The following is a 24,808-nucleotide window of genomic DNA, read 5'->3' on the forward strand; positions in this document are numbered from 1 at the left end:
GATGATGGATGATTAGAAAACTCCTTTCGGGGGCGATTACCCTGGTATCCCCCTCTTCGAGAATCCCTTCTATCTGAGGACATCTTAGCCTTACCCTTTCCTTGTATTTGGTCCTCCTCCACCCATTTATACTTATCTATAAGCTCCATAAGTTGGCGCATGTTCAAGGTGGACTTCATCATCAACAACTTCCTCAACTCGTGCTCAGCAGGGAGCCTAACCTTAAAAGTCCTCACGGCCGCATCCTCAAAGTCTCCATTGATCTCATTATATGTCTCCCAATACCTATCCGAGTATGTCTTGAGGGTCTCTCCTTCCCTCATCGCCATAGACATCAAAGAGTCCAAAGGCTTAGGGAATCTGCTGCACATTATGAATCTGGCCCTGAATACCTTCGTTAGCTCCTTGAAAGACCCCACTAACCCCTCCTCCAAGGCATCGAACCGACGCATAGCCACAGGCTTAAGACTAGGGGGAACACCTTACACATAAGGGTCTCATTATTGGCATGGACCGCTATCTTCTGATTAAAGTGGCTAGCATGCTCCACGGGATCAATTCTTCCATTGTAAACGATAAACGTCGACTGAGAAAACCGATGAGAAAGCTTGTCCTTGTTAATCCTCCTAACGAAGGGTGATTTAGAAATCTACTGTAAGGCTTTACTCATTGCATCGTTCCCCATGCCATGGTGAGAAGGCCTTCTCTCACACTTATGACCACCCCTCTCCCACTTACTCTAGCATGAAGAGGCTGAAAAGGACTCACTAGATGGAGTTCTAGATCCATGATGATATGAACGGTCCCTATTTCCCCCAGATGCATCACTTAGTGGGGAGGACGAACTTCTCCTATCACGCTCCCTACGTCTCAGCCTGGCACGCAAGCGATCAACTTCTGGCTGCAACCTACGTGTCTCCTGATCATGTGAGATACGACTTCTAGTCTTTGAGTGACTCCGCTCAATGCACTTAGTATGATAAGACTCCACCATAACACTTGGAGTATGTTGCCTATCCCTCCTTCACTCCAAGTTAACGAATTGGTTCTCCCTTTGTGAGCCAACTGATTCCTCCCTATCCTGGCCCGCATTAGCCATAGACATTCAAGCCAAATCCACAACCCCTTGTTGTTCCCACAAATGACGCCAATTATAAGGACTTAAAATTCTGTCAGCCCAAACCCTCTTAGAATAGTGAGCTTATAGGGTTCAACTTTGGCCTAAATCAATAAATTTGTTAGAGAGGGAATCAAACAACAAGAGGGAGCTTAGCCTGATGATGAGAATAAGGGAGGAAGGCCTTCTTCATAAAATATGTAGGTCAGTCTCTTCACACAAGCTTGCCCGAGGAGGCGAAAGTTATACAGAAAAATGTATTGTTCACGTTCTTCTCTTAATGATCTTTTTTGCAATCATATTTTTTAGTTCCAATCCCTTTCGTTGGAAACTGTCTTTTCCTTATATACTCTCCCTTACTTCACATCTTGACCATTCATCCCTACCTAACCAGCTTCCTCTTATGACACGTCTCTTTCTGCATTTGAAGAAGGTGGTGGAAGGAGTTTGCTTAGTTGTGACTTGCATTGTTCAGGTCACTTCCTCATCAATGCATTTGATAAAGCTATTGCCCACCATTTAATGCGGAGGCTACAAGCTACCCCAAACTAGCAACTTCCCCTATGATCTCCGATTCCTTCTCATCAGATTCCTTTTCCCACTTGGAACGCTTCAGAGTCCTTTTGACTTATCTCTTCCTCTCCCTGAGCAACCTTCCTCCTTGGGCCCATGGCCCGTGGCATTCCCCCCACACTGTGATTCTTCAACTTCATCCTTGGTCCTCGGGCACCCACAAAATGTAATTAAGAAAATATTCATTTTGTTGTTTCTCTATGAGTATTTGCAATTAATAAGCTAAATTAGCATACCTGAGTTTGTATGATATATGATTCAACTTGCTATATAATTACTTTCACATTAACCTCTCTAACATAATAGGTTCACATCTCTCTCTTATGGTGTATTTGGATGGCATGATTTGGGCATTTGGATTTGGATTTGAGTGATTAAAATACAAATATTTTGTTTGGACAGTTTAAAAAATATTTAGAATTTGAATTTGACAAATCCACCTAGGATTTTAAAGGTTTTTTTTATGTTTTTTTTTAAAAATTTTTTTTTATACAAGATAGAATTTCTACTCTAGCCTAATCTAAGTGTATATGTGTGTGAAGCTCCCTCCTGGAGACTTGAACCCCGGCCCTTACCCTCCTACACCCCACAAGCATTTATATTTGTAGAGTGACCATCACACCGAGAGAGAGCGGTGGTAGGATTTTAAAGGTTTAAAATTATTGAATTTGAAATAACACCTAAGATCAATTGATTTGAAATTAATGCATTTCAAATCTATTAATTTAAAATTGATAATCAAATTTAAATTCTAGATTCCAAACACAATCTTAATGGATTTAACTATTTAAACTTATCACTTATCAAATGTCAAACCAGGTACAAAAACAATAATGTTTAATTAAGTGGAAAAATTAACTCATGCAACTCTCTTTATTATTATTATCATTTTTTTTTTTGAGGAAGAACTCATGCAATTCAAATGCAAATAAAATGCCTTTAGTTGTTACAATAAATGTCCAAATCAGCATAGCTAGCATGCCATTTAATTGGATGTCATTAATTATCATCTACTAATTTTAATTGCTTACCCATCCCCTTTATTATTTATTTATTTATTAATTATTAATGATATCACTTTTTGTTTGTTTGCTTGATTCATTCAACCCTTTCACGTGGAATAGAAACAGAAATATCAAATACTGAAATACAATCACACTTTTGCCTATATAAAGAGGCCAAAACACATCATGGGCATCTTTTTTTATATGTATTTATTTTTTGTCATGGGTGAAAAATTCTAGTGGGTACTAATAGGCAGTGAACATGCCACATTTGTTTCAGGGGTGGATTGGTGGGTTAAAATCTCTTGGTCGGCAAAGCCATGGACATATAAGATATATTCTATTCAGATCATGCATCCTAGTAGTGGCTCAAAAAAACTACTAGTACAATTTTCTTAAGAATTTTTTTGCCAAAGAGTATTTTCTAAAAATTCAAAGTGTTAACTACCACAAGAGTATTTATTTTTTCTGTGCATTTAATTGGTTACCAAATCTACCATATGACAAAAACACCCTTATTCAATGGCATGGGAGATGGGAATATCCCATTCATTGTGGCCAACTTTCTCAAAATTTTAATGTATGACAGCAATGGTACTTTATTTACAGAATATTCAATGGGTTACCATTTTTTTTTTTTTGTTAGAGAGGATAATTCCGACACTTTTGATGATAGTTTTTTATTATTAGATTTGGATACTAATCAGCTTTTGATAGTTTGGCATGAGATGTCGTTGTATTATTGGCAAAATGACAAAATGACAAAAAGTAAAACTAAAAACAAAATCTAATTTGCCTGAACCCATATGCATGGCACCCTCAAATTCTGTACACCCTCACTGTACTCAATCAGCCCCTCTCATAAGAACCAATTTGGACCAGCTTTCATTGTAGAGTATACACATATATGTGTAATAAAAAGAGTCTCTCTCTCTCTCTATAGAAAGTTGCAAATTAATTCTGTTTGCTTGTCCCTTTTGTTTCGGGTTCCTTTTGCATGGCACTGTCACTTACTGCCTAGCTGCTTACTCAGGTTCCCTCTTTCTCTCTGTCTATCACTCTCTATTCGTTTCTTTAAGAAAAATCCCCAAGTGAAGTGGGGCCGCGCTACGATTGCATATACTGCTCAAATCTTCATCTGGGTATTCGTTTTTTTTTTTTTATATCCGTTTTTGTGTGTCTGTACAACTCTAACCCATTTTGTTTCACTTTTCATTTTTTTGTAAAGGATTGCGTGGAAACAAATTATGGCTTCTGGTTCTGGTCATGACTGGGATGCTGAGAAAATGTGAGTTTCTTTGCTTTAAATATATATATGTGGGTGTTACCTTTTTTGTTTTTTGGTTTCTTTTGGTATATACTAAATAAGAAAATTTGTGTTCATTTGATTTAATGATGTGGGGTTATTGTAGGTTTGAACTGTACTTGCTTGATTATATGGTTAAGAAGAATATGCATAAGACTGCTCAAATTTTCAGAAAGGAGGCCAAAGTTTGTAACAATCCTGTTGGTAATGTTATTGTTGTCTTCCTTTACATGCTCTTACTTAATAGATGAATCTTATTTTTACTTTTATTTAATTATCCTTCTGAATGTACCTTTTAAATTAGTACTGAGATGCACCCTCTTTTTTTTTTTTTTTGGTTGTGTTGTATATTCCTACAATTGTTATTGTTTTCTATGTTTTACCTTGAGCTTGAGGGGTTATTGCCTAATTTTGTTTTTGGTAATATCTTTGAGTACACGTTTCTGTCTCTTTGTCATTTTCCTTGAGAATAAAGATTTGAGGTATTTTCTAATTTCTGTCCCCTAAGTTGCTGAATTGTGCTTATGGTTCATGTCAATTTCTTGTTTGGTTCCATATTGATTTCATGAGGCTTCTTGCTCAATGCACTGCACTTTAATTTGCCCCTTGTGGTATTTTTTGGGGGTTGATGTGATGTTTAAATTGTCACCATAAGTTGATTGTTTGTTGATTAGAAATGTGGGGTTCTTGTTCCAGTGATTGACTCTGCTGAAGGATTCTTATATGAATGGTGGTCGATATTTTATGACGTGTACGCCTCTAGGCAACTGAAGCATCAGCAGGCGAAGGCAGAGGCCTCAACTGAGGTGATGCTTTGTCAAATTTAAGGCATCATTGTGCTTAGTTTTGTTGTACGATAGTGCATTCTAGGCGTTCTTTGTTCAATTTTCAGGCTACGCAAATGACAGAGAATGAGCAACAAAATATCTACTCAGCAATGCCGCAGTTAGCGACTAATCAGCACAGGCCTGGAAAATTGCCTGTCATTAATGACTTTGATAAGATGTTGGGGCAACCAGCTTCCTGTCTGTTGGCTGCAAAATTGTATGAAGAGCGTCTTAGAGATCCTGCTAGAAGCTTTGAACCCAATTTACGCCTTGTTGATGTTAGTAAATTGAATCTCCCAAAGTCACCTGTAAGTTCAAGGTATTTCGGAGATGTGTTTGTAACTTTGTATCATATTAAATTGATGTGAGCTGGAGTTGTATTTTTTCATTTTACGTTGTTCTGACACACCCCACATGCCCTTGCCTTGGTTTTGAGCTTCTCAATTTACATGAAATGACAAAATGTATAACAAATTTCTTTGTTAAATGAAAGGAGAGTTAGGCTCCTTAGTTCCATGATCTGGCTCTCTAAATATATATAAAGTTTGAAATATGCAATTTGAGAAATTGTTGCTCCTATGTCAAGAGGATTGCGTACAGGATCCTGGTTACTGTTAATTGGCTTCATTTACACGGATTTTTTAACCTTTTCCTTTGTCAATTTTTATTCATGTGTCAGCCATCCACAGCAGCAAATTCATAAGCAGGCTAATCAGCAGGTTGTGAGAGTATGGTCAATTCTTTTTAAACATTATCATGAAATTCATAACTGCTAGAACTTCTTTGAAGATTAATGTTACTGTTGGTGCAGGGAAATAGAAATGACATTGGCATGGAGAAAACAGTACCTATGGACCCTATGCTGTGTGGAATACCAAAGCTTAAACTCCCAATAACCAGACCTCATGATGCAGGTTCTATTATATCATACTTTCTAGATTTTGCATTTCCACACAGAATTTAGTACCAAGGAATTGAATAAATGATTATCTGTTCTGTTTGATTCATGTGTTTTATTGTGTTAAGAAGGAAATAAATATATGATATCGTACTTTGCTTCTGTTGTTAACCTACTGTAGTCTTTATAAAATCTTTATTTCTAAACATGAGGCTAATGCCCTCTACGTTTATTTGACCAAACAACAAATTGTAATCAAGTTCCCTCTTTTTTTCCCCCTTGATTTTTTTGGGGAGTGGTCAGAGACAAGTAATATCCATGTGGCCTGTACAAATTAATATGCATAATGATGAGTGGCTTTTATTGAACTTAATACTTGTAAGGGCAATATTTTTCTCTGAATTTATGTTAGGGCAAGGTTACAGTTGATGTTTTAATGCCAAATGTTTAATCTCTGCAGGGATGAATGAGGGAGTCCATTCATCACTGCTGGATGGATGGCCTTTAACTGTAAGTTATTATAACATATTTGTCCCTGGTGCTAGCTAGGTAGCACTTCTATGTTCTATTTTCTTCTTGTTATTAATTCCTGTCAAGCATTAATTAAAATTCCTAGTTCAATCTTCTGAATATTTTGTTTGGAACTTGACCGAATTTCCTGAGTTTTGGGACACCAGGTACCGAACCCAGTTCTGCAGGCACCAAGCTATACACATCAATTTCAGATGTTGACGCCAGAATGTCAGCAAGCACTTTTGGCCCAAGCACTGTCATGTACACCTGGAAACCAGACAGATACTTTTCCTGGAAGCCCTGCCAATTTTGCTAGTCCAAATGTGATGCTTCCCAAAATTGAATTATCTGTGAATGATGAACAGGTTAGTGGAAACAATGACCTTCAAGTTCTGGCTGTTTGGTTTCCCTGTGTATCAAAGAAGCTAGAGTTGTGATATTAATTACTTTGCCCTTCAATTCTATGTGAATCAGCAACTAGGAATGTGACAACTACACAACCATTCTATTATTATTTGCTATGTCAACATTTGACGTGCTTTGCATTTTTCAATGTAATTATTTCAAATTCTTCATACTTGTAGTGGATAAGTAGCAACCGTCAAAGCTACCTAAGAAATTGCTGTACATGCCAGCTCCTAGATGTAAACAACAATAAAGATTGTTACATGGATAATATAATCATGTGTAATACGCTGTTGATTGTTGAACCATTTGTATATACAAAGAATTCCTGTACAGTTATGTGAAATTTCCTGAAATAAGAAAAATATACAATCATATACCTTGTCAAACTTGTCAACCATCGATCTTGAGTTTATTTATTGAAAGCAAATGTAAGTGAGCTGAACTGGATGAGATAGGAAGAAAATCCTAGCAAAGAGCTTACACATAAATTTGCTTTTGGTGAACTCTATCTTGGACCTGATTCCAATGTTGGCCAGTCTATCTATGAAAGAAAATTAGAGAAGAGGAACATTACATGGGCTTTTTAAAGACTTAATAGTAAGCTCCACTTTGCTATGGCAAATAGTTTTTTTATAATTTATGTGAAATCAAAAGCAGTAACTTGCCATGTGATGACTTGGGAACAGCTCCTTTGGATTCACACTTGTATGTTATATTTTGAACAGGCACCCAAGAAAATATCTGTTGATGCAGTAACATTGGTATTGTGGCCTATTATGTTATTGAACCATGGGCTTGGCAGACAAGATAAGTGTGATAAAGTAACAGTAATGATGTTGACCTTAAGTTCTTTGGGATAGTGCCTTGTTCAGTTGAATTGAGATGTTGATAAGTATGAATGTCTATTGATGTATGATAAAAGTTCCACATCCCTATGATGATTTTCATAGAGATCCCTTGTTGTTTTTGATGCTTTGGTGTTCTTGTGTTTTCACCCCTCTTCTTTTAATAAAATATAGATAACGAAAGGATTAATTCTATAAATGAATCAAATGCACATACTGATTTTCAAATTTCCCTTTGTAAATCTTCACAATCCTTTAAATGATAAGTTGATAATGACTCAGATATTGTTCCAAATGAAACAAACTGAAGAGCACCAATGCCAAAATGATCGAATAAAGCAGCAGAAGTTGCTCGAGGTTAGTTGCAACCTGGATTAAACCATTATCTTTGTTAGGAAAGTTGAATATTAATGCTTCCTTACTTGGTTGAAGGTTATGTTTCTTATATAAATACATGTATGTGTATGTATGTAACTTTTCTGTCATTTTTTTTCAATATTACTTGTTTTGGATCAGAATGGCAGAAAGCGGAAGACAAGATCATATTCAAGAGCTGGGGAGAAAACTTCGGTAGGTCATACCCCTTGGGAGAAAGCATAAGGGCTCTTTCCTTCATCTCTTGGCCATTATATTTATAAGAAAATAAACATTTACAAATAATAAATTTAGAGACCCACTCTTCAGAAATATTGAATATATCTCTTTCTGCTATGCACGCTATCTTTGGATTTTTGTCTTCTTATTTTAGCTCTTTTCATGGGTTCTTTATGAAAGGGATGTATAAATGGAAACAGTAAACCTGTTGAAAATGTTGAATCTAATGCTGAAAATGCTGGAAGCACAAGCACTCCTTTCAGCAGTTCAAAAATTCATTCTAAAGCATGCACTAAAGATGAACATAAAGGTAATTCTTCTACACTAGTAGTATAAAAATATTTTCTAGTTTGTTGACATGATTATGGTATTTAAGCTTAGAATCTAGTAGATGCTTTATGTCAGGAATTATGCTAGGATACTATGTGAAATACAAGATGTTGAAAAGGGAATAATGCACAATTTGAAATAATGCCATCTGAGTATTCATGGATATTTGTTCTAACATAATGATTCATCACCATCTGGTAGGCTTCACTTTTGAAGAGGTTATCACTCTCCACTCAAGCAAAAACAAGGGGTCATGCTGCCATTTTTCATCAGATGGGAAGTTGTTAGCTAGCGCAGGGCATGAAAATAAGGTGGTTGGTGTGGTTATTTAAAATAATTTTGCCTTTTTATTTTGAATAATTTCTGAGCTAATAGCATTTTCCACTGACAGGTTTTGATTTGGAATGTGGAAACTTTTGGTTCCATAGATACTGCAGAAGGGCATTCTCATCTCATTACAGATGTTCGGTTTAGACCAAGCTCAACTATTTTTGCAACTTCTTCCTTTGATAGAACTGTGAAATTATGGGATGCAGCAAGTGTAAGTTTCTTCCTTGCCAATTCTGACCTTGATTGTCTCTGTCTGTCTTCTTGTTTATAACGTCAGTATTCTTTAATATTTTTTCCCTGTTTACTGTTCCTTTATCTTGTCAGTTATCCCTTTAGGATTTGAAGGACTTCTGGCATTGAAGGTGCTATTTTTATTGGTGGATCACAGGCTTTTTTTTTATACATGTTTTTTTATTTTTAAAATATTGTAATTGATTCAGCTTCTCTATGATAGCTTCTAACAGATATATAAATCTCATTTTGGTTTGTTTTGCCTGGTTTTATTTTAATGTATTTTACTCCAGTTTAAATTGTTTGGCATGGATCTATAGTACTTCAGGGGATTTAAATTGTTCATGTTGAAATTGTAACAGATACAGGTCATTCTTTTACATTGATATTGCCTACATATATGTTTAGATTGTTATATTGACAATTTGAACTTTCAAGTTCTTATTTTCATCCAAAGTCTGCATTTGTAGTTTTTATAATCCTTTTAATTGTTGCACAAGCTATTCATCAAGTGATAACAATATGAAGGTATATGTTCATCCTTTCTTATGAATTTGGTTCTTTGTACAGCTTCAATTGCATTGCCTAAATGAAAGGCCAAATCTTGGTATTAATTTCTTAAAATGATTTGATTTTCTAAAAGATATATGACACGTGCCCACTTTATATATAATAATTATATCAAATCAACTTTATTGGATTGTTAAGGGTACAAGTTACAAGTGAAACTTATATTAGCTTAAAGATCCCAGGTGTCTTTGCCCCCTTTCTCGCGATAAGAAATAGTTCTGTTACCCAACTCAAACTGTGCTATCTGTGAAAGCCAACCCCAGAAACAAACATAAGGTAGGGAAAAGGGTAAAAAGAACAAACAAAAAGATAGTATAGAATGTAATTCTGACCTGAAATTGCAAGCAACATCAAGGTCCTGAAAAAATTCTCTTAATAGGTTGGGCCTCAGGGCTTCTATATGGGGGATGAGATCTCAGCTACTGTTATGCCTGCTTCAGTTATGTGGGTTAGACCTGGTATTTTTACAGGTTGGGTGAGCTGCGAAGGTGTTTCTGTGATCAGCCTGATTGGTGATCAGACAAGCTTGATTCCCTCAAACCTGTTCTTACATTTCCCTATCAGAATATAGTACTTAACACTAAGTTTATAATTGCAATTTCCTCCAGTGCAGTTCAGTTATGCATGGGTTTGACTAAGCATATTTTTGCCTGAATATGAGATTTAAATGGGTCTAGCTCATTATCTTTTTATGCCTTTGATCTACTATGTAATTTTCCTTTTATGATTTATGAGTTTTTTTAAATTTTTTTTTTTTTATCAAGTAAAGGAGTAATCAAATCCTTTAACATAAATAATAGGTTTTGGTTTCATGTTTGTGCTATTGTAGCCAACCAAATCATTGTATGAGCTTCTTGGGCATGCTGAACAAGTAATGTCAGTGGATTTCCACCCAACAAAGTTGGACCTCCTCTGCTCTTGTGACAGTAATAATGAGATCCGACTATGGAATGTCACCCAAAATTCTTGCACGCGTGTCACTAAGGTCAGATCTTGAGCTATTCATTTGTTAGAATGCACGATATGCTAATATTTGAAATAATAGACGCTAATATCTGGTTATAAATACAAAAGTGCTATGTTGCCAGACTAATGTCTTAGTAGAGTTAAATTCAGTGGCTTTAATAAACTATATATCTTATTGTTAAAATGTCATCCTCAGCCTTGTACTTGATTAAGGACCTTCGACGCAATGTTTTCAGCATATCTTTTGAAAATTGTACCTTTTTAATTTTGAAAGTACAATGAAGTCTCATGATTTTTAGAAAGTAAATACACAAATAGTGAATTTCACAGCCTTAAAGTTAGATTATCTTTCTCATAATCTGTGTAAAAAAAAATGAGCATGCGCCGTTGAAGAGTCATTTACTGTCATAACATTAGGTTGTCTTCATCCATGGGTTCAGGAGTTGAAAAAACTTTATGAAACCATTTTTTGAATTTAATTTCTGAAACTCTTTCCACAAACTTTGAGTCATTTTCCTGCAAGACAGTTGTCATGGTGGCTATAGTATATTGTATTGAAAGATGATGTTGGCAGTCAAATTTTTGTGCAATTCTATTTATCAGTGCCTTAAATCTTCTATTGGAATAACTGCAGGGAGCTACTAAACAAGTTAGATTCCAGCCTCAATTTGGAAAGCTTTTAGCCACTGCTGCCGGAAATGGTATCCATTTAATTGATGTAGAGACTGACAGCCTCCAGTTCTACTTGAAGGTTAAGCCCTAGTGCATTTAGATTTTATGTTTTGACTTTCAATTCTTTCAATGTAATTTACATGTTTGAGTTTTTTCTCTTTTAGGGACATGTCAAAGATGTCCTTTCAATTTGCTGGGATACTAGTGGGAAGTATATTGCCTCTATTAGTGAAGACAGTGCTCGACTTTGGTCAACTGTGTCAGGTGGAAAATGCATACATGAACTTCATTTAAATGGCAAAAAATTCCAGTCATGCACATTTCATCCTGGATATTCACTGCTCTTGATCATTGGTGGTTATCAGGTAAATGGCTATTTCATCTAAAGTTCTATTGTTCATCCAAAAGACATGAAAATAATAAGAATTTGTTGATGTAATAGCGACATGATTAGCTGCAAAGAAAGATAACACGTTGGTGCATATCTCCATATTGAACAAGTTTTTTCTGAACTTAAGAATATCACATCAAGCGCCCCACACCCCCCCCCCCCCCCTTTTTGGCGAAATTCATACAGCATGTCACATCAAGTTTTGTTTGAACTTGAGAATATCATATCAAGGCCTAATTGTTTCTAGTGATATCATCACTTAACTGAGAAATTATCCTAAAAGTTTTAGTTGCCAGAGATTGACAGTTGAAGTAGCCATTTCTGTGCATTTGACCCTAGAGTCAGTTGACACCTCCTGGGATCCCCAACGGGTACATCCAGGGTTCCACCAACCCTTCCCAAACTTAATGTAGCAACCAAAAAAAAGGGGAAAAAAAAAAGCCATTCTGTTTCCCCCGCTTGTATTAGCCTGCAATCAATTGGTGATAAAAAATCTGATGCACTGGCGTGTACATGTTATTGGGATGGTTCTATTTTAGCAATTGATTCATTTTTCACTGTCTGTTAGGCTGTTAGCACTATCTTTTTGTTACTGTACGCAATATCCTCCTCTGGTGAGATTTAATATTTCATGTTTATTGCAGTCTCTTGAGTTGTGGAATCCAACTGAGCACAGTAAAACATGGTCAGTTCCAGCTCACAATGGGTTAATTGCTGCACTAACAGATTCACCACAGACCGAAATGGTTGCCTCGGCTAGTAATGACCACTGTGTGAAGTTATGGAAGTGAGTCTTCTCTGCATGTACAGGCCCGTGCACCTCAATGTGGACATGCGTAGGGTTTGTAAATCATGTAGATAGTTTCCCGTTAAATTTTGTAAGTCTGGGTAGGGTAAAAATCAGCAATACAGCCAGGATTTCGTTCACCAGGAATAGGTGCCATGGCTAAAGATGAACTTTTAGTATAGTTTTACAGAAGAAACGGGTAAAAGGATGGGTATACTTGTTTTTGGATTCTATGTAGATAAACCTTACTGTCTTCGACTCATATAATTATGACTAAATGTAAATGAAACAAAGTTGCAGAAGAAAACACAAGTTTATTTGCTTTATGACTGTGTTTGGAGTTAATCCATTCCTTACCAGATTACTGGGAAGTTGCTTCTTATAGAGTGAGCAGTATATTGGCAATTTTACTCAAGTAATACAATGAACTGTACATAATTAATTCCCTCTATTCTATTTCGTATGAAAATGAAGAAGTATTTACATTACAGCAGTTGAAAATGACACGAACGAAGAGCCTTTTTCCATCCTTTTCTGCAGACAAACCTTCCAGGCAAAAAAGGAAGCAGCCTCATAAGCTCGTGTTGGAGATTTACAAATTTGTTTTTGATAAACAATCAAGTAATTATCCTTGTCATGAAGGCAGTGATTTTTTTTTTTTTAATGAATTATTTTAGTAGTAATATATTTTATTTTCTTGCTTTAAACAGACAAATGCTCTTAAAACTATGGTCTGATATCATGGCCATCTGCTTCATAAAAATATATAATATATATATCTCATGGTCATCTCCTTTGCAAGCTGTCCGCTGTTTTTCTATCTCAGCTATGGTCTTGGAGAAGTTGATGATTTTTGATGGGTAGACTGCCGTGTGTTGCTACTTGCTAGTGAGTGTTGCTAGTGAAACTTGGGGAAATAGTGAATGTACTTTATTTTCACACTTAGGTAAATGTGATTAAGACTTCAAAACTAATTTTCCTAATGAGGATGACAAAGATGAAAGAAAACAAAAACAACAACAATAACAACTATAATCATACATGAGACTGTTTCTGAAGTAGAAGCCACACAATCAAACAGCCACACTGCCATCCTGGTAATTAGTTCTTATTAAGCTAAAAGAATCTTACCTTTCCATCAGTTCGCACATGAGAAAAGCTATTTGTATACTGCTGAAGCAACGCAACAGTGAAAGCTTTTGCAGAAATTACATTCGGACTCTCAGAAGGATATCTACTTGTTAGTGCATCCCAACGGAAACCTCGTCGCATTCTATTTTACCATTCTAAAAAATTACTTTATAATTACTATTTTACCATTCTAAAAAGTTATTTTATCAATTATAACATACTATTTTTCAATACATGACGTCTCAAAACTTTATTTTTTTTCTCAATTTATTTAAATATTCTTTTTTATTATTTTTTTCCTATTTCTCTCTCTCTTCTCCTTTTCGTCTCTCTCCCTTAACCTCTGGCACAAGAACAGATAAGAAAAAAAAAAAAAAAAAACAACCAGCAAGGTCTCTCGGGGTCTAAAACGTCACCACCACCGTAAAACCACTGTCACTCACATCCCAGCAAACCCACCACGCCATTAGCTAGCAACCATCACCACAACCACAATAGCCACCACCACACCACTGCCATGCCAACCACCAAAACCCATTAAAAACACCACCAAACCCACCACCACCAACAACCACTGCCAGAAACAGCCACCACAAAAACCACCAAGAGGAAAAAAAAAAAAAAAACACAAAGAAACCGCCAAAAATCACAACCAACAACCACGAAAAACAGCCACTACAAGAACCACCAAAGAGGGGGAAAAAAAAAACACACACACACACACACACAAAGCCAAACCCAGAAACCCACGGCAAAACCATAACCTCCACGGCAAAACCACACCATAACCCTCACGGCAAAACACCACATCAGCCACCTGCTAATCTAAACAAACCCAATCAGCACCCATAGCACGCCACTGAGAGATTGGCTCGTGTTGCTCCGAGCACCGGCAATCTACACGGACTCAATGACGACGACGGACCAAAATCCACGTTTGGTTTTTGGACCTTGCATCGAAGACTCGACACCGGAGATTTCCACACAGACACTGCGCTCACCGTCCCGGGTTTCTCGGCTGAGTTCGTATCTGGGAAAGTGTGATATAGAAAGTGTGAGCTCCGATCCAGGTGAGCTCCGATTTGGTGCATGATGCTCAACGCCATGTAGTGTTTGAGAAAGTGTGATAGAGAAGAGGGAGAGAGAGAGAGGAAAGTGAGTGAGAGACAGAGAAAGACAGAGAGATGAGAGATGAGAGATGAGAGAGAAAAGTATGAATAAAATATTAATATTATTTTTGGCATAGTGCTACAGTGTTATCTTACATGTAAGATGTTGCTGTAGCTCCATGCCAAAAAAATTTGCACTTTCCCACTTTTGGCCTTTCAGCTGCTGAGCATATTTTGGGCATAAATGCCAAATGTTGCTTACATTTGACATTTCCAAGGCCGGCTGGGATGCTCTAATTACATTGAAAAGTACCATCGGTTCCCAAAAGACCTTCTCAAAAGAAAATATATGGAGGAGGTGGTGGTGGCAAGAACTCCATATCCATGCTGCTCATGTCTGAATCATGATACTTCTTGGGCAGTGAAACTGCAGGTGTTGTTTTCACATCTACCTCCTGTGCATTCTGAAGCTTTGAAAATACACCTGTCTTCCATTGTCTTCTACATAAATATCTGGTGGTTTTAGCTAACGATATCTAATAAGACAATTTTCAAAAAGATCAAAATGTAAGAGATAGGGAAATTTAGCAAGTTTGAAAAAGATGAATGGACCATAACAGACATACCTTTCTCCATTGGAGAATTCTGCTGTGGCAACGATTTACTGTATCTAGGTTTTTCTCTAGAGGCCATATAGGTACCAATATCATGCCTCTTAGCATTCTCTTTCTATGGCCTTCCTTTCACGCATCTAAACATACAAGAGTCCGTTTGGATAGAACTTATTGCTGAAAACTGAAAACTGAAAACTGAAAATACTGTAGCAAAATAATTTTTTAATGTGTAAAAAAACACTGTTCACTCTTTTTTTACTGTTTATATGCCTTGGTGCACTGTTCATGTCCCATGAACAGTGCACCAAGCGCTGGTCTTTAAAAAAAAAAAAAAAAAACGCAGACGCATGAAGGAAAACGGGGATCCAAACGGGCAAAAAGACACAGCACCAATTAAGTATTGAAGCTCCTATAATAGCAGTTCAAGTTACCCCCTTGGTTGTGAACACTTCAGAGACTGGATAAACATTTTACACAGTAGCAATGTAGATAGAATAAATATTTTACACAGTAGCAATGTAGATTGAATAAATATTTTACACGGTAAGAGCATCCACATCAGTGTATCTAAAATCATGTATAATGCAAATTTTTTTCAATTTTACACATTTTGAGCTACATCAGTGTATCTAAAACTGGGTAAAAATGTGGAAACTCATCCCCGAGCTACAGTACCGTGTAAATATACACGGTTACTGTAGCTCGTTTATAGCATTATTTTATCATTTCCGTTCCCTCCTTTTTTTTTTCTCTCCTTTTCGTTCTCAACCAACCCAACTAAAACTCAACACAGACAGTTTCTCAAAAAAAAAAAAAAAACATAGATACACAAATACAGATCGGCGCTTGATCGGAGCGGTTGGAGCTTGGATCGGAGTGGATCGGAACTCGGATCGGTGCTCGGAGCGACTGGATCGGAGCGTATCGGAGTGGATCGGTGCTCGGAGCGACTGGATCGGAGCTCGGGTCGCGCTCGGAGCGCTGGATCGGAGCTCGGGTCGCGCTCGGAGCGCTGGATCGGAGCTCAGATCGCTCGATCGGAGCTCGGCTCAAGAAGAGAGATGATCTGGGTAGAGAAGAGAGTGAGAGAGAGAGAGAAATGAAAAGAAGAAATGAAGAGAAGGAGAGAGAGAGAGAGAGAGAGAGAGAGAGAGAGAGAGAGAGAGAGAGAAATTAATCAGAACTGAAGAGAGAAGAAATGAATACGCGCGTAGGGTAGTTGAGAAAATTAATAAAAAAGTGAAAAAATTATTATTTAATTAATAGATGGAGTATGATAGATGAACTGATGTGGGTAATTTGTAAAAATGAATGTGTAAAATTTTAAAAAGAGGTTTTTTGTGTAATATAGAGGAAATTTTTACATGATCTGGTGTGATTGCTCTTAACATTGTAGATTGAACACAGAACCAATGCAAAAAAGTATTCAACGCATAGCTCAGATGGTAAATAAACCACTCAAGCTTCTTGATTCCTTCAGAGATTGAACAAACATTTTACACAGTAGCAGTGTAGACTGAATAGGTCCATGCCTAGTTATTTCACGTTTAAGGAGTTTCCTTCAAAACCTCCACATTAATAAATAATCTTTATTTTATTTTATTTTAAAGTTGATAGGCACTGATTTATTTATGACCTATATGCTCACCAAATCTGCGGGAAATGGGAAAAGAATAATGTCATAGATTATGGAGAAAAACTAATTAGACAAATAAATAGGTAATTTGAACACTCACATAAATAAAAGAGCCAGCACAGCAGTTTAGAAATTCTTAGAAAAAAATGGTTGCTAAACAAGCCAATTTTGAAGTAGATTCCAAGAGCCGGTCATCAAAATAGCACAAAATATCTCATCTGATGACAAAAATATGTAAATTCAAGTAAAGATATTTGACAACTGTAAAGAAGAAAAAAAGATAAGAGTAGATTGATTCCAACCTAAGAAAAAGAATTTACAATTGCACTGACTTTGAGCTATGCTAATTCATAAGTAAATCTAATCTAATGGGACAAAAAACAATGAGCAAGTGGGAGTTTGGCCTTTGCTACTCCACCAAAAATATAAAAATAAAAAAATACAAGAATTCACTACAATGAATCAATACTGTACTAAAGAGTGAGCTATGTAGTAGTGGAAGGATGTTGTCATAATATACTACGATCAATCATAATGTACTACAAGAGCACTTGCAGCAGTGGAGCTAAATAGCTATATAGCTATTTTAGCTCCACTAAAACACCAAAAAGAAGCATGCAGCAGTGGAGCTAAATCTATATTTTTTTAACTCATTGCTACAGTGCACATCTATAGATAGATGTGCACTGTTCATGAGAGCTAAAAAAAATTAATTTTTTATTTTGTGTTCACATTACCTTTTTTATTGTGGTGTTTTTATTGTAGTGAGATGTATTATTTTATTGTGGTAGATATATTATTTTATTGTGATGTTTATATTATTTTATTGTGTTGAAAGCTAAAATAGATCCACTGCTACAACATGTGTAGGTAAAATAGATAAAGTAACTTTTAGTGGAGCTATATTGCTAAATTTTTAGCTCCACTGCTGTGGATGCTCTAAAAGTGGGGTGCTAAGTGGTAGTGGAAGGATGTCGTTACAGTTAGTAAGATCCCCCAAAAACTCATTCAAAAATTGATCCAAATCATCGGAGCAGAAATCTTCATCATCAAAAGTAGTATTGAATATATCTTGATTTTGGGTTGGATCAAGTTTAAATTCAGTTTGCCCCTCTTGCCCAAACAGGAGCAGGAATAGTAGTAACCAGGGTTGGAAGTGTCTGCTCAGATGAAGTAGCAGAAGCAGTGCCATAAATGTGAATGTCAGAATGTTGGTTAGGAACAGGAATTAGTGGCAGAAAAGCGTTGTCAGATGCATCAGTAGTAGTAGTATGTTCGACAGCCCGCTGCTTCTTTCTTGGACAATCTTGTTGGGGCAGGGACTGCGGCAGTGGCTAAACTTTCCTCTGGTCTTGGGTTGATTGTTTCTACGTAGTCGGCACAATACAGAGGAGCTAACAACAGTATGATCAGAAGAAGGCAACAGCAGTGAGGAACCATCAACATCAAGAGTGAACTAGTGCATGATCCAACAGCCATTCTATGGCGACTGAGAGTTCTCATAGTGAAACCAGCGCTTCATTCCAATGGGTTGGCAGCTATGGGTGTCATATATAATCTTAAGAGCCCTCATTACTCCAAGTTCCTTCGGAGCTGATTGCGCGACTAATGCTGCTGCCGCGGCTACCCTTAGCCTTACCCTTAAAACTCAAAGTGGTAAAGAAATAAAGATCCTCATTTTGTCTCAAGAAGGAACCGCCAAAAAGATCCCAAATCTGATCAGGCTGATTGGGGCCGTAGAGATCAAAGTCAAGTATAAATCCATGGTACAAATCCAGTGACTTTCTTGTAACCTAGCTGTAAAGAAAGTAAGAGAGCAATTTATGGTCACTGCGGTCAAATCTAAAACCAATGATATCTGACTGAGGACTAGGACTAAAGACTGGAACCCATCTTTGTCGTCTTTGGGGGTTAGATTTTGATGGTTCCTGGTAAATATGGTAAAACGGGTCAGAATTTTTTGATCTAACTTAATTGATCCGCAACTCAATTGACCCGTTTAAAAATGACTTATTTTGACCTGTAACCCGATTGACTCGACTCGACCCGAACCGAACCCGACTCGACCATTTTGCCACGTCTACCAACATTGAGTAGATTGAGATTGAGGTGTATTTCTTATAAAATATTTACTTATTCTTATTTACTTAATATGTTATATACTTTATTATAGTTTGTCATTCTTTACTTGCCACCTTCATTTTCTCTTCCTACTTTCAACTGATAAAAGATTATACCAAGATTAGCACCAAATTTGTGTATCAAGTGTTTAGTTGTAATTGGTAAGTGGTAACAGTATTACCAGTGAGAATCTAATCACAGTTAAGAAACTCATAAACAATTGACAGATTGCATCTATTTAAAAAAAAAAAAAAAAACTTGTTTGAGAAATATGGGTCAACTCGACCCAACTCGACCCACGACCCAATTGACCTGCAACCTGATTGATCCGTTTAAAAATGACCCGTTTTGACCCACGACCCAATTGACCCGCAACTTGAACCCGACCAAACCCTCCTGTTTTGCAACGTCTAGTTCCTGGTATCAACTGCAAATGTGAAATTGGTGGTGTTGGTATGTACGGACTTGGTATGAAACAGTAATAGATGCATATAAGAACTGAATGTTTTTAGAGAGTGAGAATAAATGAGTAATATTATTTTAGAGAAATAAAATTGAACGATTGTAATATTATTGTAAACAATCAGTTTTTATAAGAAATACATATTTTTTCTCTCATAGCTCCCTTTGAGGGAAAGGTATTGTAGAACAACAAAAACTTGGACTTATTTCAATGATATCTTTGATTTATAGTGCAAGACCCTTTATACATTTCATTACTAACAAGTAACTAATTGCTTGAAACTATTAACATTATTCTAACTAACTCTAATCTCTCACGTGCTGGGTTAGAATTTGCGCTTGCTATAGAATACACGGCATTAGTTGTAGCACTTGTGTGATCTTAACTTATCTTCTAGGTCATATAACTTCCATCACTTGCTCTTATCAAAACAGTTATTCAGTTTATCATAATAGCAGCACTCAGCTTAGGCTCTTCAACACATCACAACAACTACAATGCTCAAGCTGGAAATCCTACGCCTTCCATTGCCATAAGATTCTATAATTACACATTAGGATAATTGATATGACGCCCAACGACAACAATTTCTGTAAAGGATAAACGGAAAACTTTCATTAATAAATTATGTTTGATAAAATAAATATGTTATATCACATTAAATATATCACACAAAATAACATATCATTTAATGATACTACACAACTTCTAAATAAAACAAACGCTTTTTGTTTGAATCGAATAGGAGAAGATCCGATAAGCAAACACCATGTGTAACTCTCCCCCCTGGTAGGAGTCTTTTTCTCTCTCTATGGTAAGAGCTACTTTCCTCCCTTAGGGCTCTTTCTTTAGGCAGCACTGTTAACCACAGGCGGCAGCCACCTCACAATCGACTAGAATGGAGCAAACAATACTAGATGGCCTCCAAAATCTTCAACTCACTAAAGAAGAAGAAGAGGACATTCCGATCACCAATCAAAGCAGACTAGAAATTTTAGAGGAATGTGCGTTGAGTCTCTTTGGTAAGCTACAGGTCAACAGGCAGCAGAATCAACGTGCTTTAAAGAGCACACTACGGTTGGCATGGAAGATGGTATCAGACCTCAGAATCGTTGAGGTAGGTCACAACATTCTCCAATTTAAATTTAGCTCTTAGTATCAAATGGAATGGGTAGAAAAAACTAGCCCTTGGAACTTCGATAATAATCTGCTGCTTCTACAGCGATGGAAGAAAGGCTTGACTTCAGCAAATATGGAGTTCACACACTCTCCATTTTGGGTCCAAATTTGGGGATTACCCTTTGAGCATATGTCAGAGGACACTAGGAGAGACATAGGAAGTAGGATTGGAACGTATGTGGAGACCGATACAAGGTCATGGAATTCTGACCAAGCTAAATTTATGAGGGTTCGAGTAGAACTAATGGTGAACAAGCCTTTGCGAAGAGGTGGGTATATCTCAAGTCCTGACGGTGCACGATTGTGGGTCTCGTTCAAGTACGAGAGGCTCCATGTTATGTGTTTTTACTGTGGAAGGATTGGTCATGATATTACGCATTGCGAAGTACCAATAGCTGCATAGAATCATGAGCCCCAGTATGGTGATTGGCTTAGAGCCAACGACGCATATAAGGGAAACAATGAAAGAAGCAATGGAAGAAGCAAACCCCGGAATGATAGTAGCATCTCTGGAATGGCTGGAATAGAACGGTCACAGTCACCGACAGAGAAAATAAGGGAAACGATGGTGAAGTCCAGTGCAGATGGCCACTCTGATGGTGCAGATCACGAGATGGACAAAGCAGAAAAATGGGTGGCTCAAGGTGACATGGACAGGTCGGGAAACCAGATGGAGGGATAGGTGATTAGACGGGACAATCTGGAGGAAGCTAGACCTGATCCGCAGATAGGGGTGGTATCTGTGACCAGCAAAAACTGCTGACATATGGGTTAAAAAAGAAGGAAAAAGGTGCTGGAGATGCAACTTCGGTAATGGGCCAACAAAAGCAACAAAGGAAGGAGGAAAGGGAAGTGACAAGCCCAATAAAGCCCAAGTCCGAGTACCATAAAAAAGGCACCATTGGTCATTTGGATTTAGGCCTAGGCAACAATGGATAGAAGAAAGGTAAAAGCAGGATAAAGAAGTTAGCTAGAAAGCAAGGCCCACGAGGTGAAAACTCCATTACAGACCAAGGGGGTGGGGTGGGAACTAAACGTATGGGAAAAATTGAGGTTCTGGAGGCAGAGGAGAACAGAGTGGCTAAAAGGGTCTGTGAGGCAGCGGAAGTTCCCACTAAGGAGGGGAATGCCATATCTGGATCGGCGGTGGCTGCTAGGCAGCACCACCGAGGGCCATGAGTACCCTTGCCTGGAATTGTTGGGGGCTTGGGAACCCCCGGACAGTGAATGCGTTGTGAGAACTTGTGCGATGCTTAGATCCCAAAATTGTCTTCTTATCGGAGACGAAGATGAAAATTGCGAGAATGAAGAGAGTGAAATTTAAAATTGATTTTGCAAATGGCTTCTATGTTCAGAGAGAAGGAAAGGGAGGAGGCTTAGCGCTATTTTGGAGGAAGGAGGTGGACTTGGAAATTAAAAGTTATTCGCAGCACCATATCGATGCTATAATTACAGAGGCAGGCTCAAGCTTTAGGTGGAGATTGACTGGGTTCTATGGGCACCCTGAGACACATCGGAGGAAGGAATCTTGGAATTTTCTTGCAACTCTAAACAGTCAATTTCAGCTTCCATGGCTGTGTTTGGGTGACTTCAATGAGATTCTCTTAGGGAAGGAAAAACAGGGGGGCCCTCCACGGTCTTAACAACAAATGGATAGTTTTCGGTGTGCAATCAATAGATGTGGCTTTAAGGATATGGGATATAGGGGGCCGGCCTACACTTGGTGTAACCAACAGGAAGGTGACAGTAGAACTTACCTAAGACTTGACCGGGCGTTTGCAACGATGGATTTGCTTGATCACTTCCAAAATGTTAAAGTCCACCACTTAATGGACATGGCATCTGATCGTTGCCCACTCCTACTATCCGTGGCAAATATTGTTAGGGTATGTGGTAAGCATTGGTTTCACTCTGAAGCATTGTGGACAAAAAGAGCTGATTGTGAAGATGTAATTGCAGAAGCATGGAACGGCAGCCTTGTGTCACGAAATCCAGCAGGCATTGTCGAGGGACTTAGGTGTTGTAAGGCTGCTTTGACAAGCTGGAGTAGTGAGGTGTATGGTAACATTCCCAAAAAGATCCAGGAAAAAAAGAAACTTCTGGCTGCATTGACCAAAAGTGATACGGACAGACAGAATGGGGGGGAAATAAATAAGCTGAGGAAGAAGACTAATGAGTTACTAGATGGTGAAGAGACATGGTGGTCACAACGATCGCATGTCCAATGGTTAAGTGAAGGGGACCGCAATACCAAATACTTTCATAATCGTGCCTCTAAGCATCGAAGAAAGAATACCATCACCGGACTTTGGAATGAAAATGAGCAATGGTGCGAGGATAGGAGTAGTATTGCAGATGCAGCAGTATCTTATTTTGAGGATGTATATACTTTAACATCTCCTAGCCAAATTGAGGAAGTGGCCCACCTTATCCCAGCCAAGGTAACAGCAGATATGAATGAAAGCCTCATCAAAGATTTCACAGTGGAAGAAGTTCAGACAACTCTTTCTCAGATGCATCCAACAAAGGCACCCGGTCCCGACAGTATGTCCGCTATTTTCTATCAAAAATATTGGAAAATTGTTGGAGCTGATGTAACTAACGTGGTGCTAAATGTGCTTAACTCTGATATGTCATTAGCTGATATCAATAAAACCAACATAGCTCTTGTACCAAAGTTAAACACCTAACCAGAATGAAGGAATTCCGCCCTATCAGCCTAAGTAATTTTGTTTATAAGCTTGTATCGAAAACACTTGCTAATCCGCTTAAATCTGTTCTGCCCATATAATATCAGAAAATCAGAGTGCTTTTTTGTCGGAAAGGCTAATAACTGATAATGTTCTTGTAGCTTTTGAGCTAATGCATTATTTAGATCACAAAAAGGAGGGGAAGGAGAGTTTTATTGTGGTCAAGCTTGACATGAGTAAAGCGTACGATAGGGTCGAATGAAATTTTGTGCAAAGGGTTATGAAAAGATTGGGTTTCCATGAAAAATGGATTGGCTGGATTATGAAGTGTGTAACCACTGTTTCATATTCTGTATTGATAAATGGGGAAGCATCCGCCAGCATTGTGCCATCTAAAGGGCTCCGCCAGGGTGATCCACTATCATCCTATCTTTTCTTGCTATGTACTGAGGCCTTCTCGGCTTTTATCGCTGATGCCAACAACTCTCATGAGCTCAGCGAAATCTCTATATGCAGGGGCTGCCCCAAAGTAACACATTTGTTCTTTGCGGACGACAGCCTCCTCTTTTGTAAGGCAGCAAGAAATGAGGGTCGTAAATTAGTTGATCTTCTTTAGCAGTATGAGGCAACATCAGGGCGGAAAATAAATGCAGATAAGTCTTCGATTTTTTTCAGCCAAAACACCCTACACGAAACAAGGTGTGAGATGCTAGACATCTTGGGGCCGATGCAAGATACGAGGCAGGGCAAATATTTGGGCCTACCATCAGTTATTGGGAAGTCTAAGAACCAATTCTCTGCAAAAATAAAAGAAAGAGTTCACAAGAAACTTTTTGGTTGGAAAGAAAAGGTGCTCTCCATGGGTGGTAAGGAAATCCTAATTAAGGCGGTCGCACAAGAAATCTCAACATATACGATGAGCTGCTTTCAATTACCGAAGGGGTTGTGTGAGGACTTGGAAGGAATGATGAGGAACTTTTGGTGGGGTCAAAAAGAGGAGGAAGCAAAAATGGCTTGGGTTGGGTGGAAGAAAATGTGTAAATCAAAGGTTCAAGGTGGTATGGGTTTTCGCAACCTCCAAGCCTTTAATTTAGATATGCTTTCAAAGCAAGCTTGGAGACTATTCACAAATCCATCAACTCTGGTTGCTCGAATTTATAGAGCAAAGTACTACCCGAGTAGTGATGTTATGGGAGCAAAGTTAGGGAGCAGCCCCTCGTATGCTTGGTGTAGCATTTACAATAGCTTGGAAGTCATACGGCGAGGCACTAGATGGCGAGTTGGAAATGGATAGCTAATTCACATATGGGAGGATAGATGGCTCCCCACCCCAACCACTTACAAGGTTTGCTCCCCTCAGCTTGACTTTGATGACTTCCCCATGGTTTCCTCCTTAATTGATGTGGATATGAGAAGATGGAAAGCAAGTTTGATTAGAGCCATATTTTTTCCCTTTGAAGCTGAAACTATACTTAGCGTCCCGTTAAGTTACAGCCTACCTGA

At 37.9% G+C, this 24,808-nt stretch overlaps 3 protein-coding genes across 4 annotated transcripts; all 3 read left to right on the plus strand.

Annotated features, from left to right (window-relative positions):
* The first annotated feature begins 3,594 nt into the window (after nucleotides 1-3,594).
* On the plus strand, nucleotides 3,595-12,647 carry LOC142636987 (transcriptional corepressor LEUNIG_HOMOLOG-like). 2 transcript variants are annotated; one of them, XM_075811282.1, is made up of 18 exons: nucleotides 3,595-3,727; nucleotides 3,923-3,982; nucleotides 4,107-4,204; nucleotides 4,697-4,806; nucleotides 4,893-5,146; nucleotides 5,507-5,546; nucleotides 5,639-5,741; nucleotides 6,186-6,235; nucleotides 6,403-6,603; nucleotides 7,774-7,848; nucleotides 8,008-8,061; nucleotides 8,266-8,395; nucleotides 8,617-8,726; nucleotides 8,807-8,956; nucleotides 10,376-10,531; nucleotides 11,147-11,263; nucleotides 11,349-11,549; nucleotides 12,220-12,647. In XM_075811282.1, the coding sequence occupies exons 2-18, from the start codon at nucleotides 3,942-3,944 to the stop codon at nucleotides 12,364-12,366; spliced, it is 2,037 nt and encodes a 678-aa protein (XP_075667397.1). In that variant the 5' UTR covers nucleotides 3,595-3,727; nucleotides 3,923-3,941; the 3' UTR covers nucleotides 12,367-12,647. The 2 variants fall into 2 exon arrangements, with proteins under 2 accessions (XP_075667397.1, XP_075667396.1); XM_075811281.1 differs by lacking the exon at nucleotides 3,595-3,727 and adding an exon at nucleotides 3,791-3,836.
* A 9,752-nt stretch (nucleotides 12,648-22,399) lies between these two features.
* On the plus strand, nucleotides 22,400-23,921 carry LOC142635183 (uncharacterized). The gene is made up of 2 exons (XM_075809385.1): nucleotides 22,400-23,284; nucleotides 23,634-23,921. Exons 1-2 carry the CDS (start codon nucleotides 22,400-22,402, stop codon nucleotides 23,919-23,921), a joined length of 1,173 nt encoding a protein of 390 aa, XP_075665500.1.
* A 111-nt stretch (nucleotides 23,922-24,032) lies between these two features.
* Nucleotides 24,033-24,599, plus strand: LOC142635184 (putative mitochondrial protein AtMg00310). The gene has a single exon (XM_075809386.1). It carries the CDS (start codon nucleotides 24,033-24,035, stop codon nucleotides 24,597-24,599), a length of 567 nt encoding a protein of 188 aa, XP_075665501.1.
* Nucleotides 24,600-24,808: the final 209 nt, after the last annotated feature.

The sequence above is a fragment of the Castanea sativa genome, chromosome 5 (genome assembly GCF_040712315.1).
Source record: "Castanea sativa cultivar Marrone di Chiusa Pesio chromosome 5, ASM4071231v1".
Lineage (NCBI taxonomy): Eukaryota > Viridiplantae > Streptophyta > Magnoliopsida > Fagales > Fagaceae > Castanea > Castanea sativa.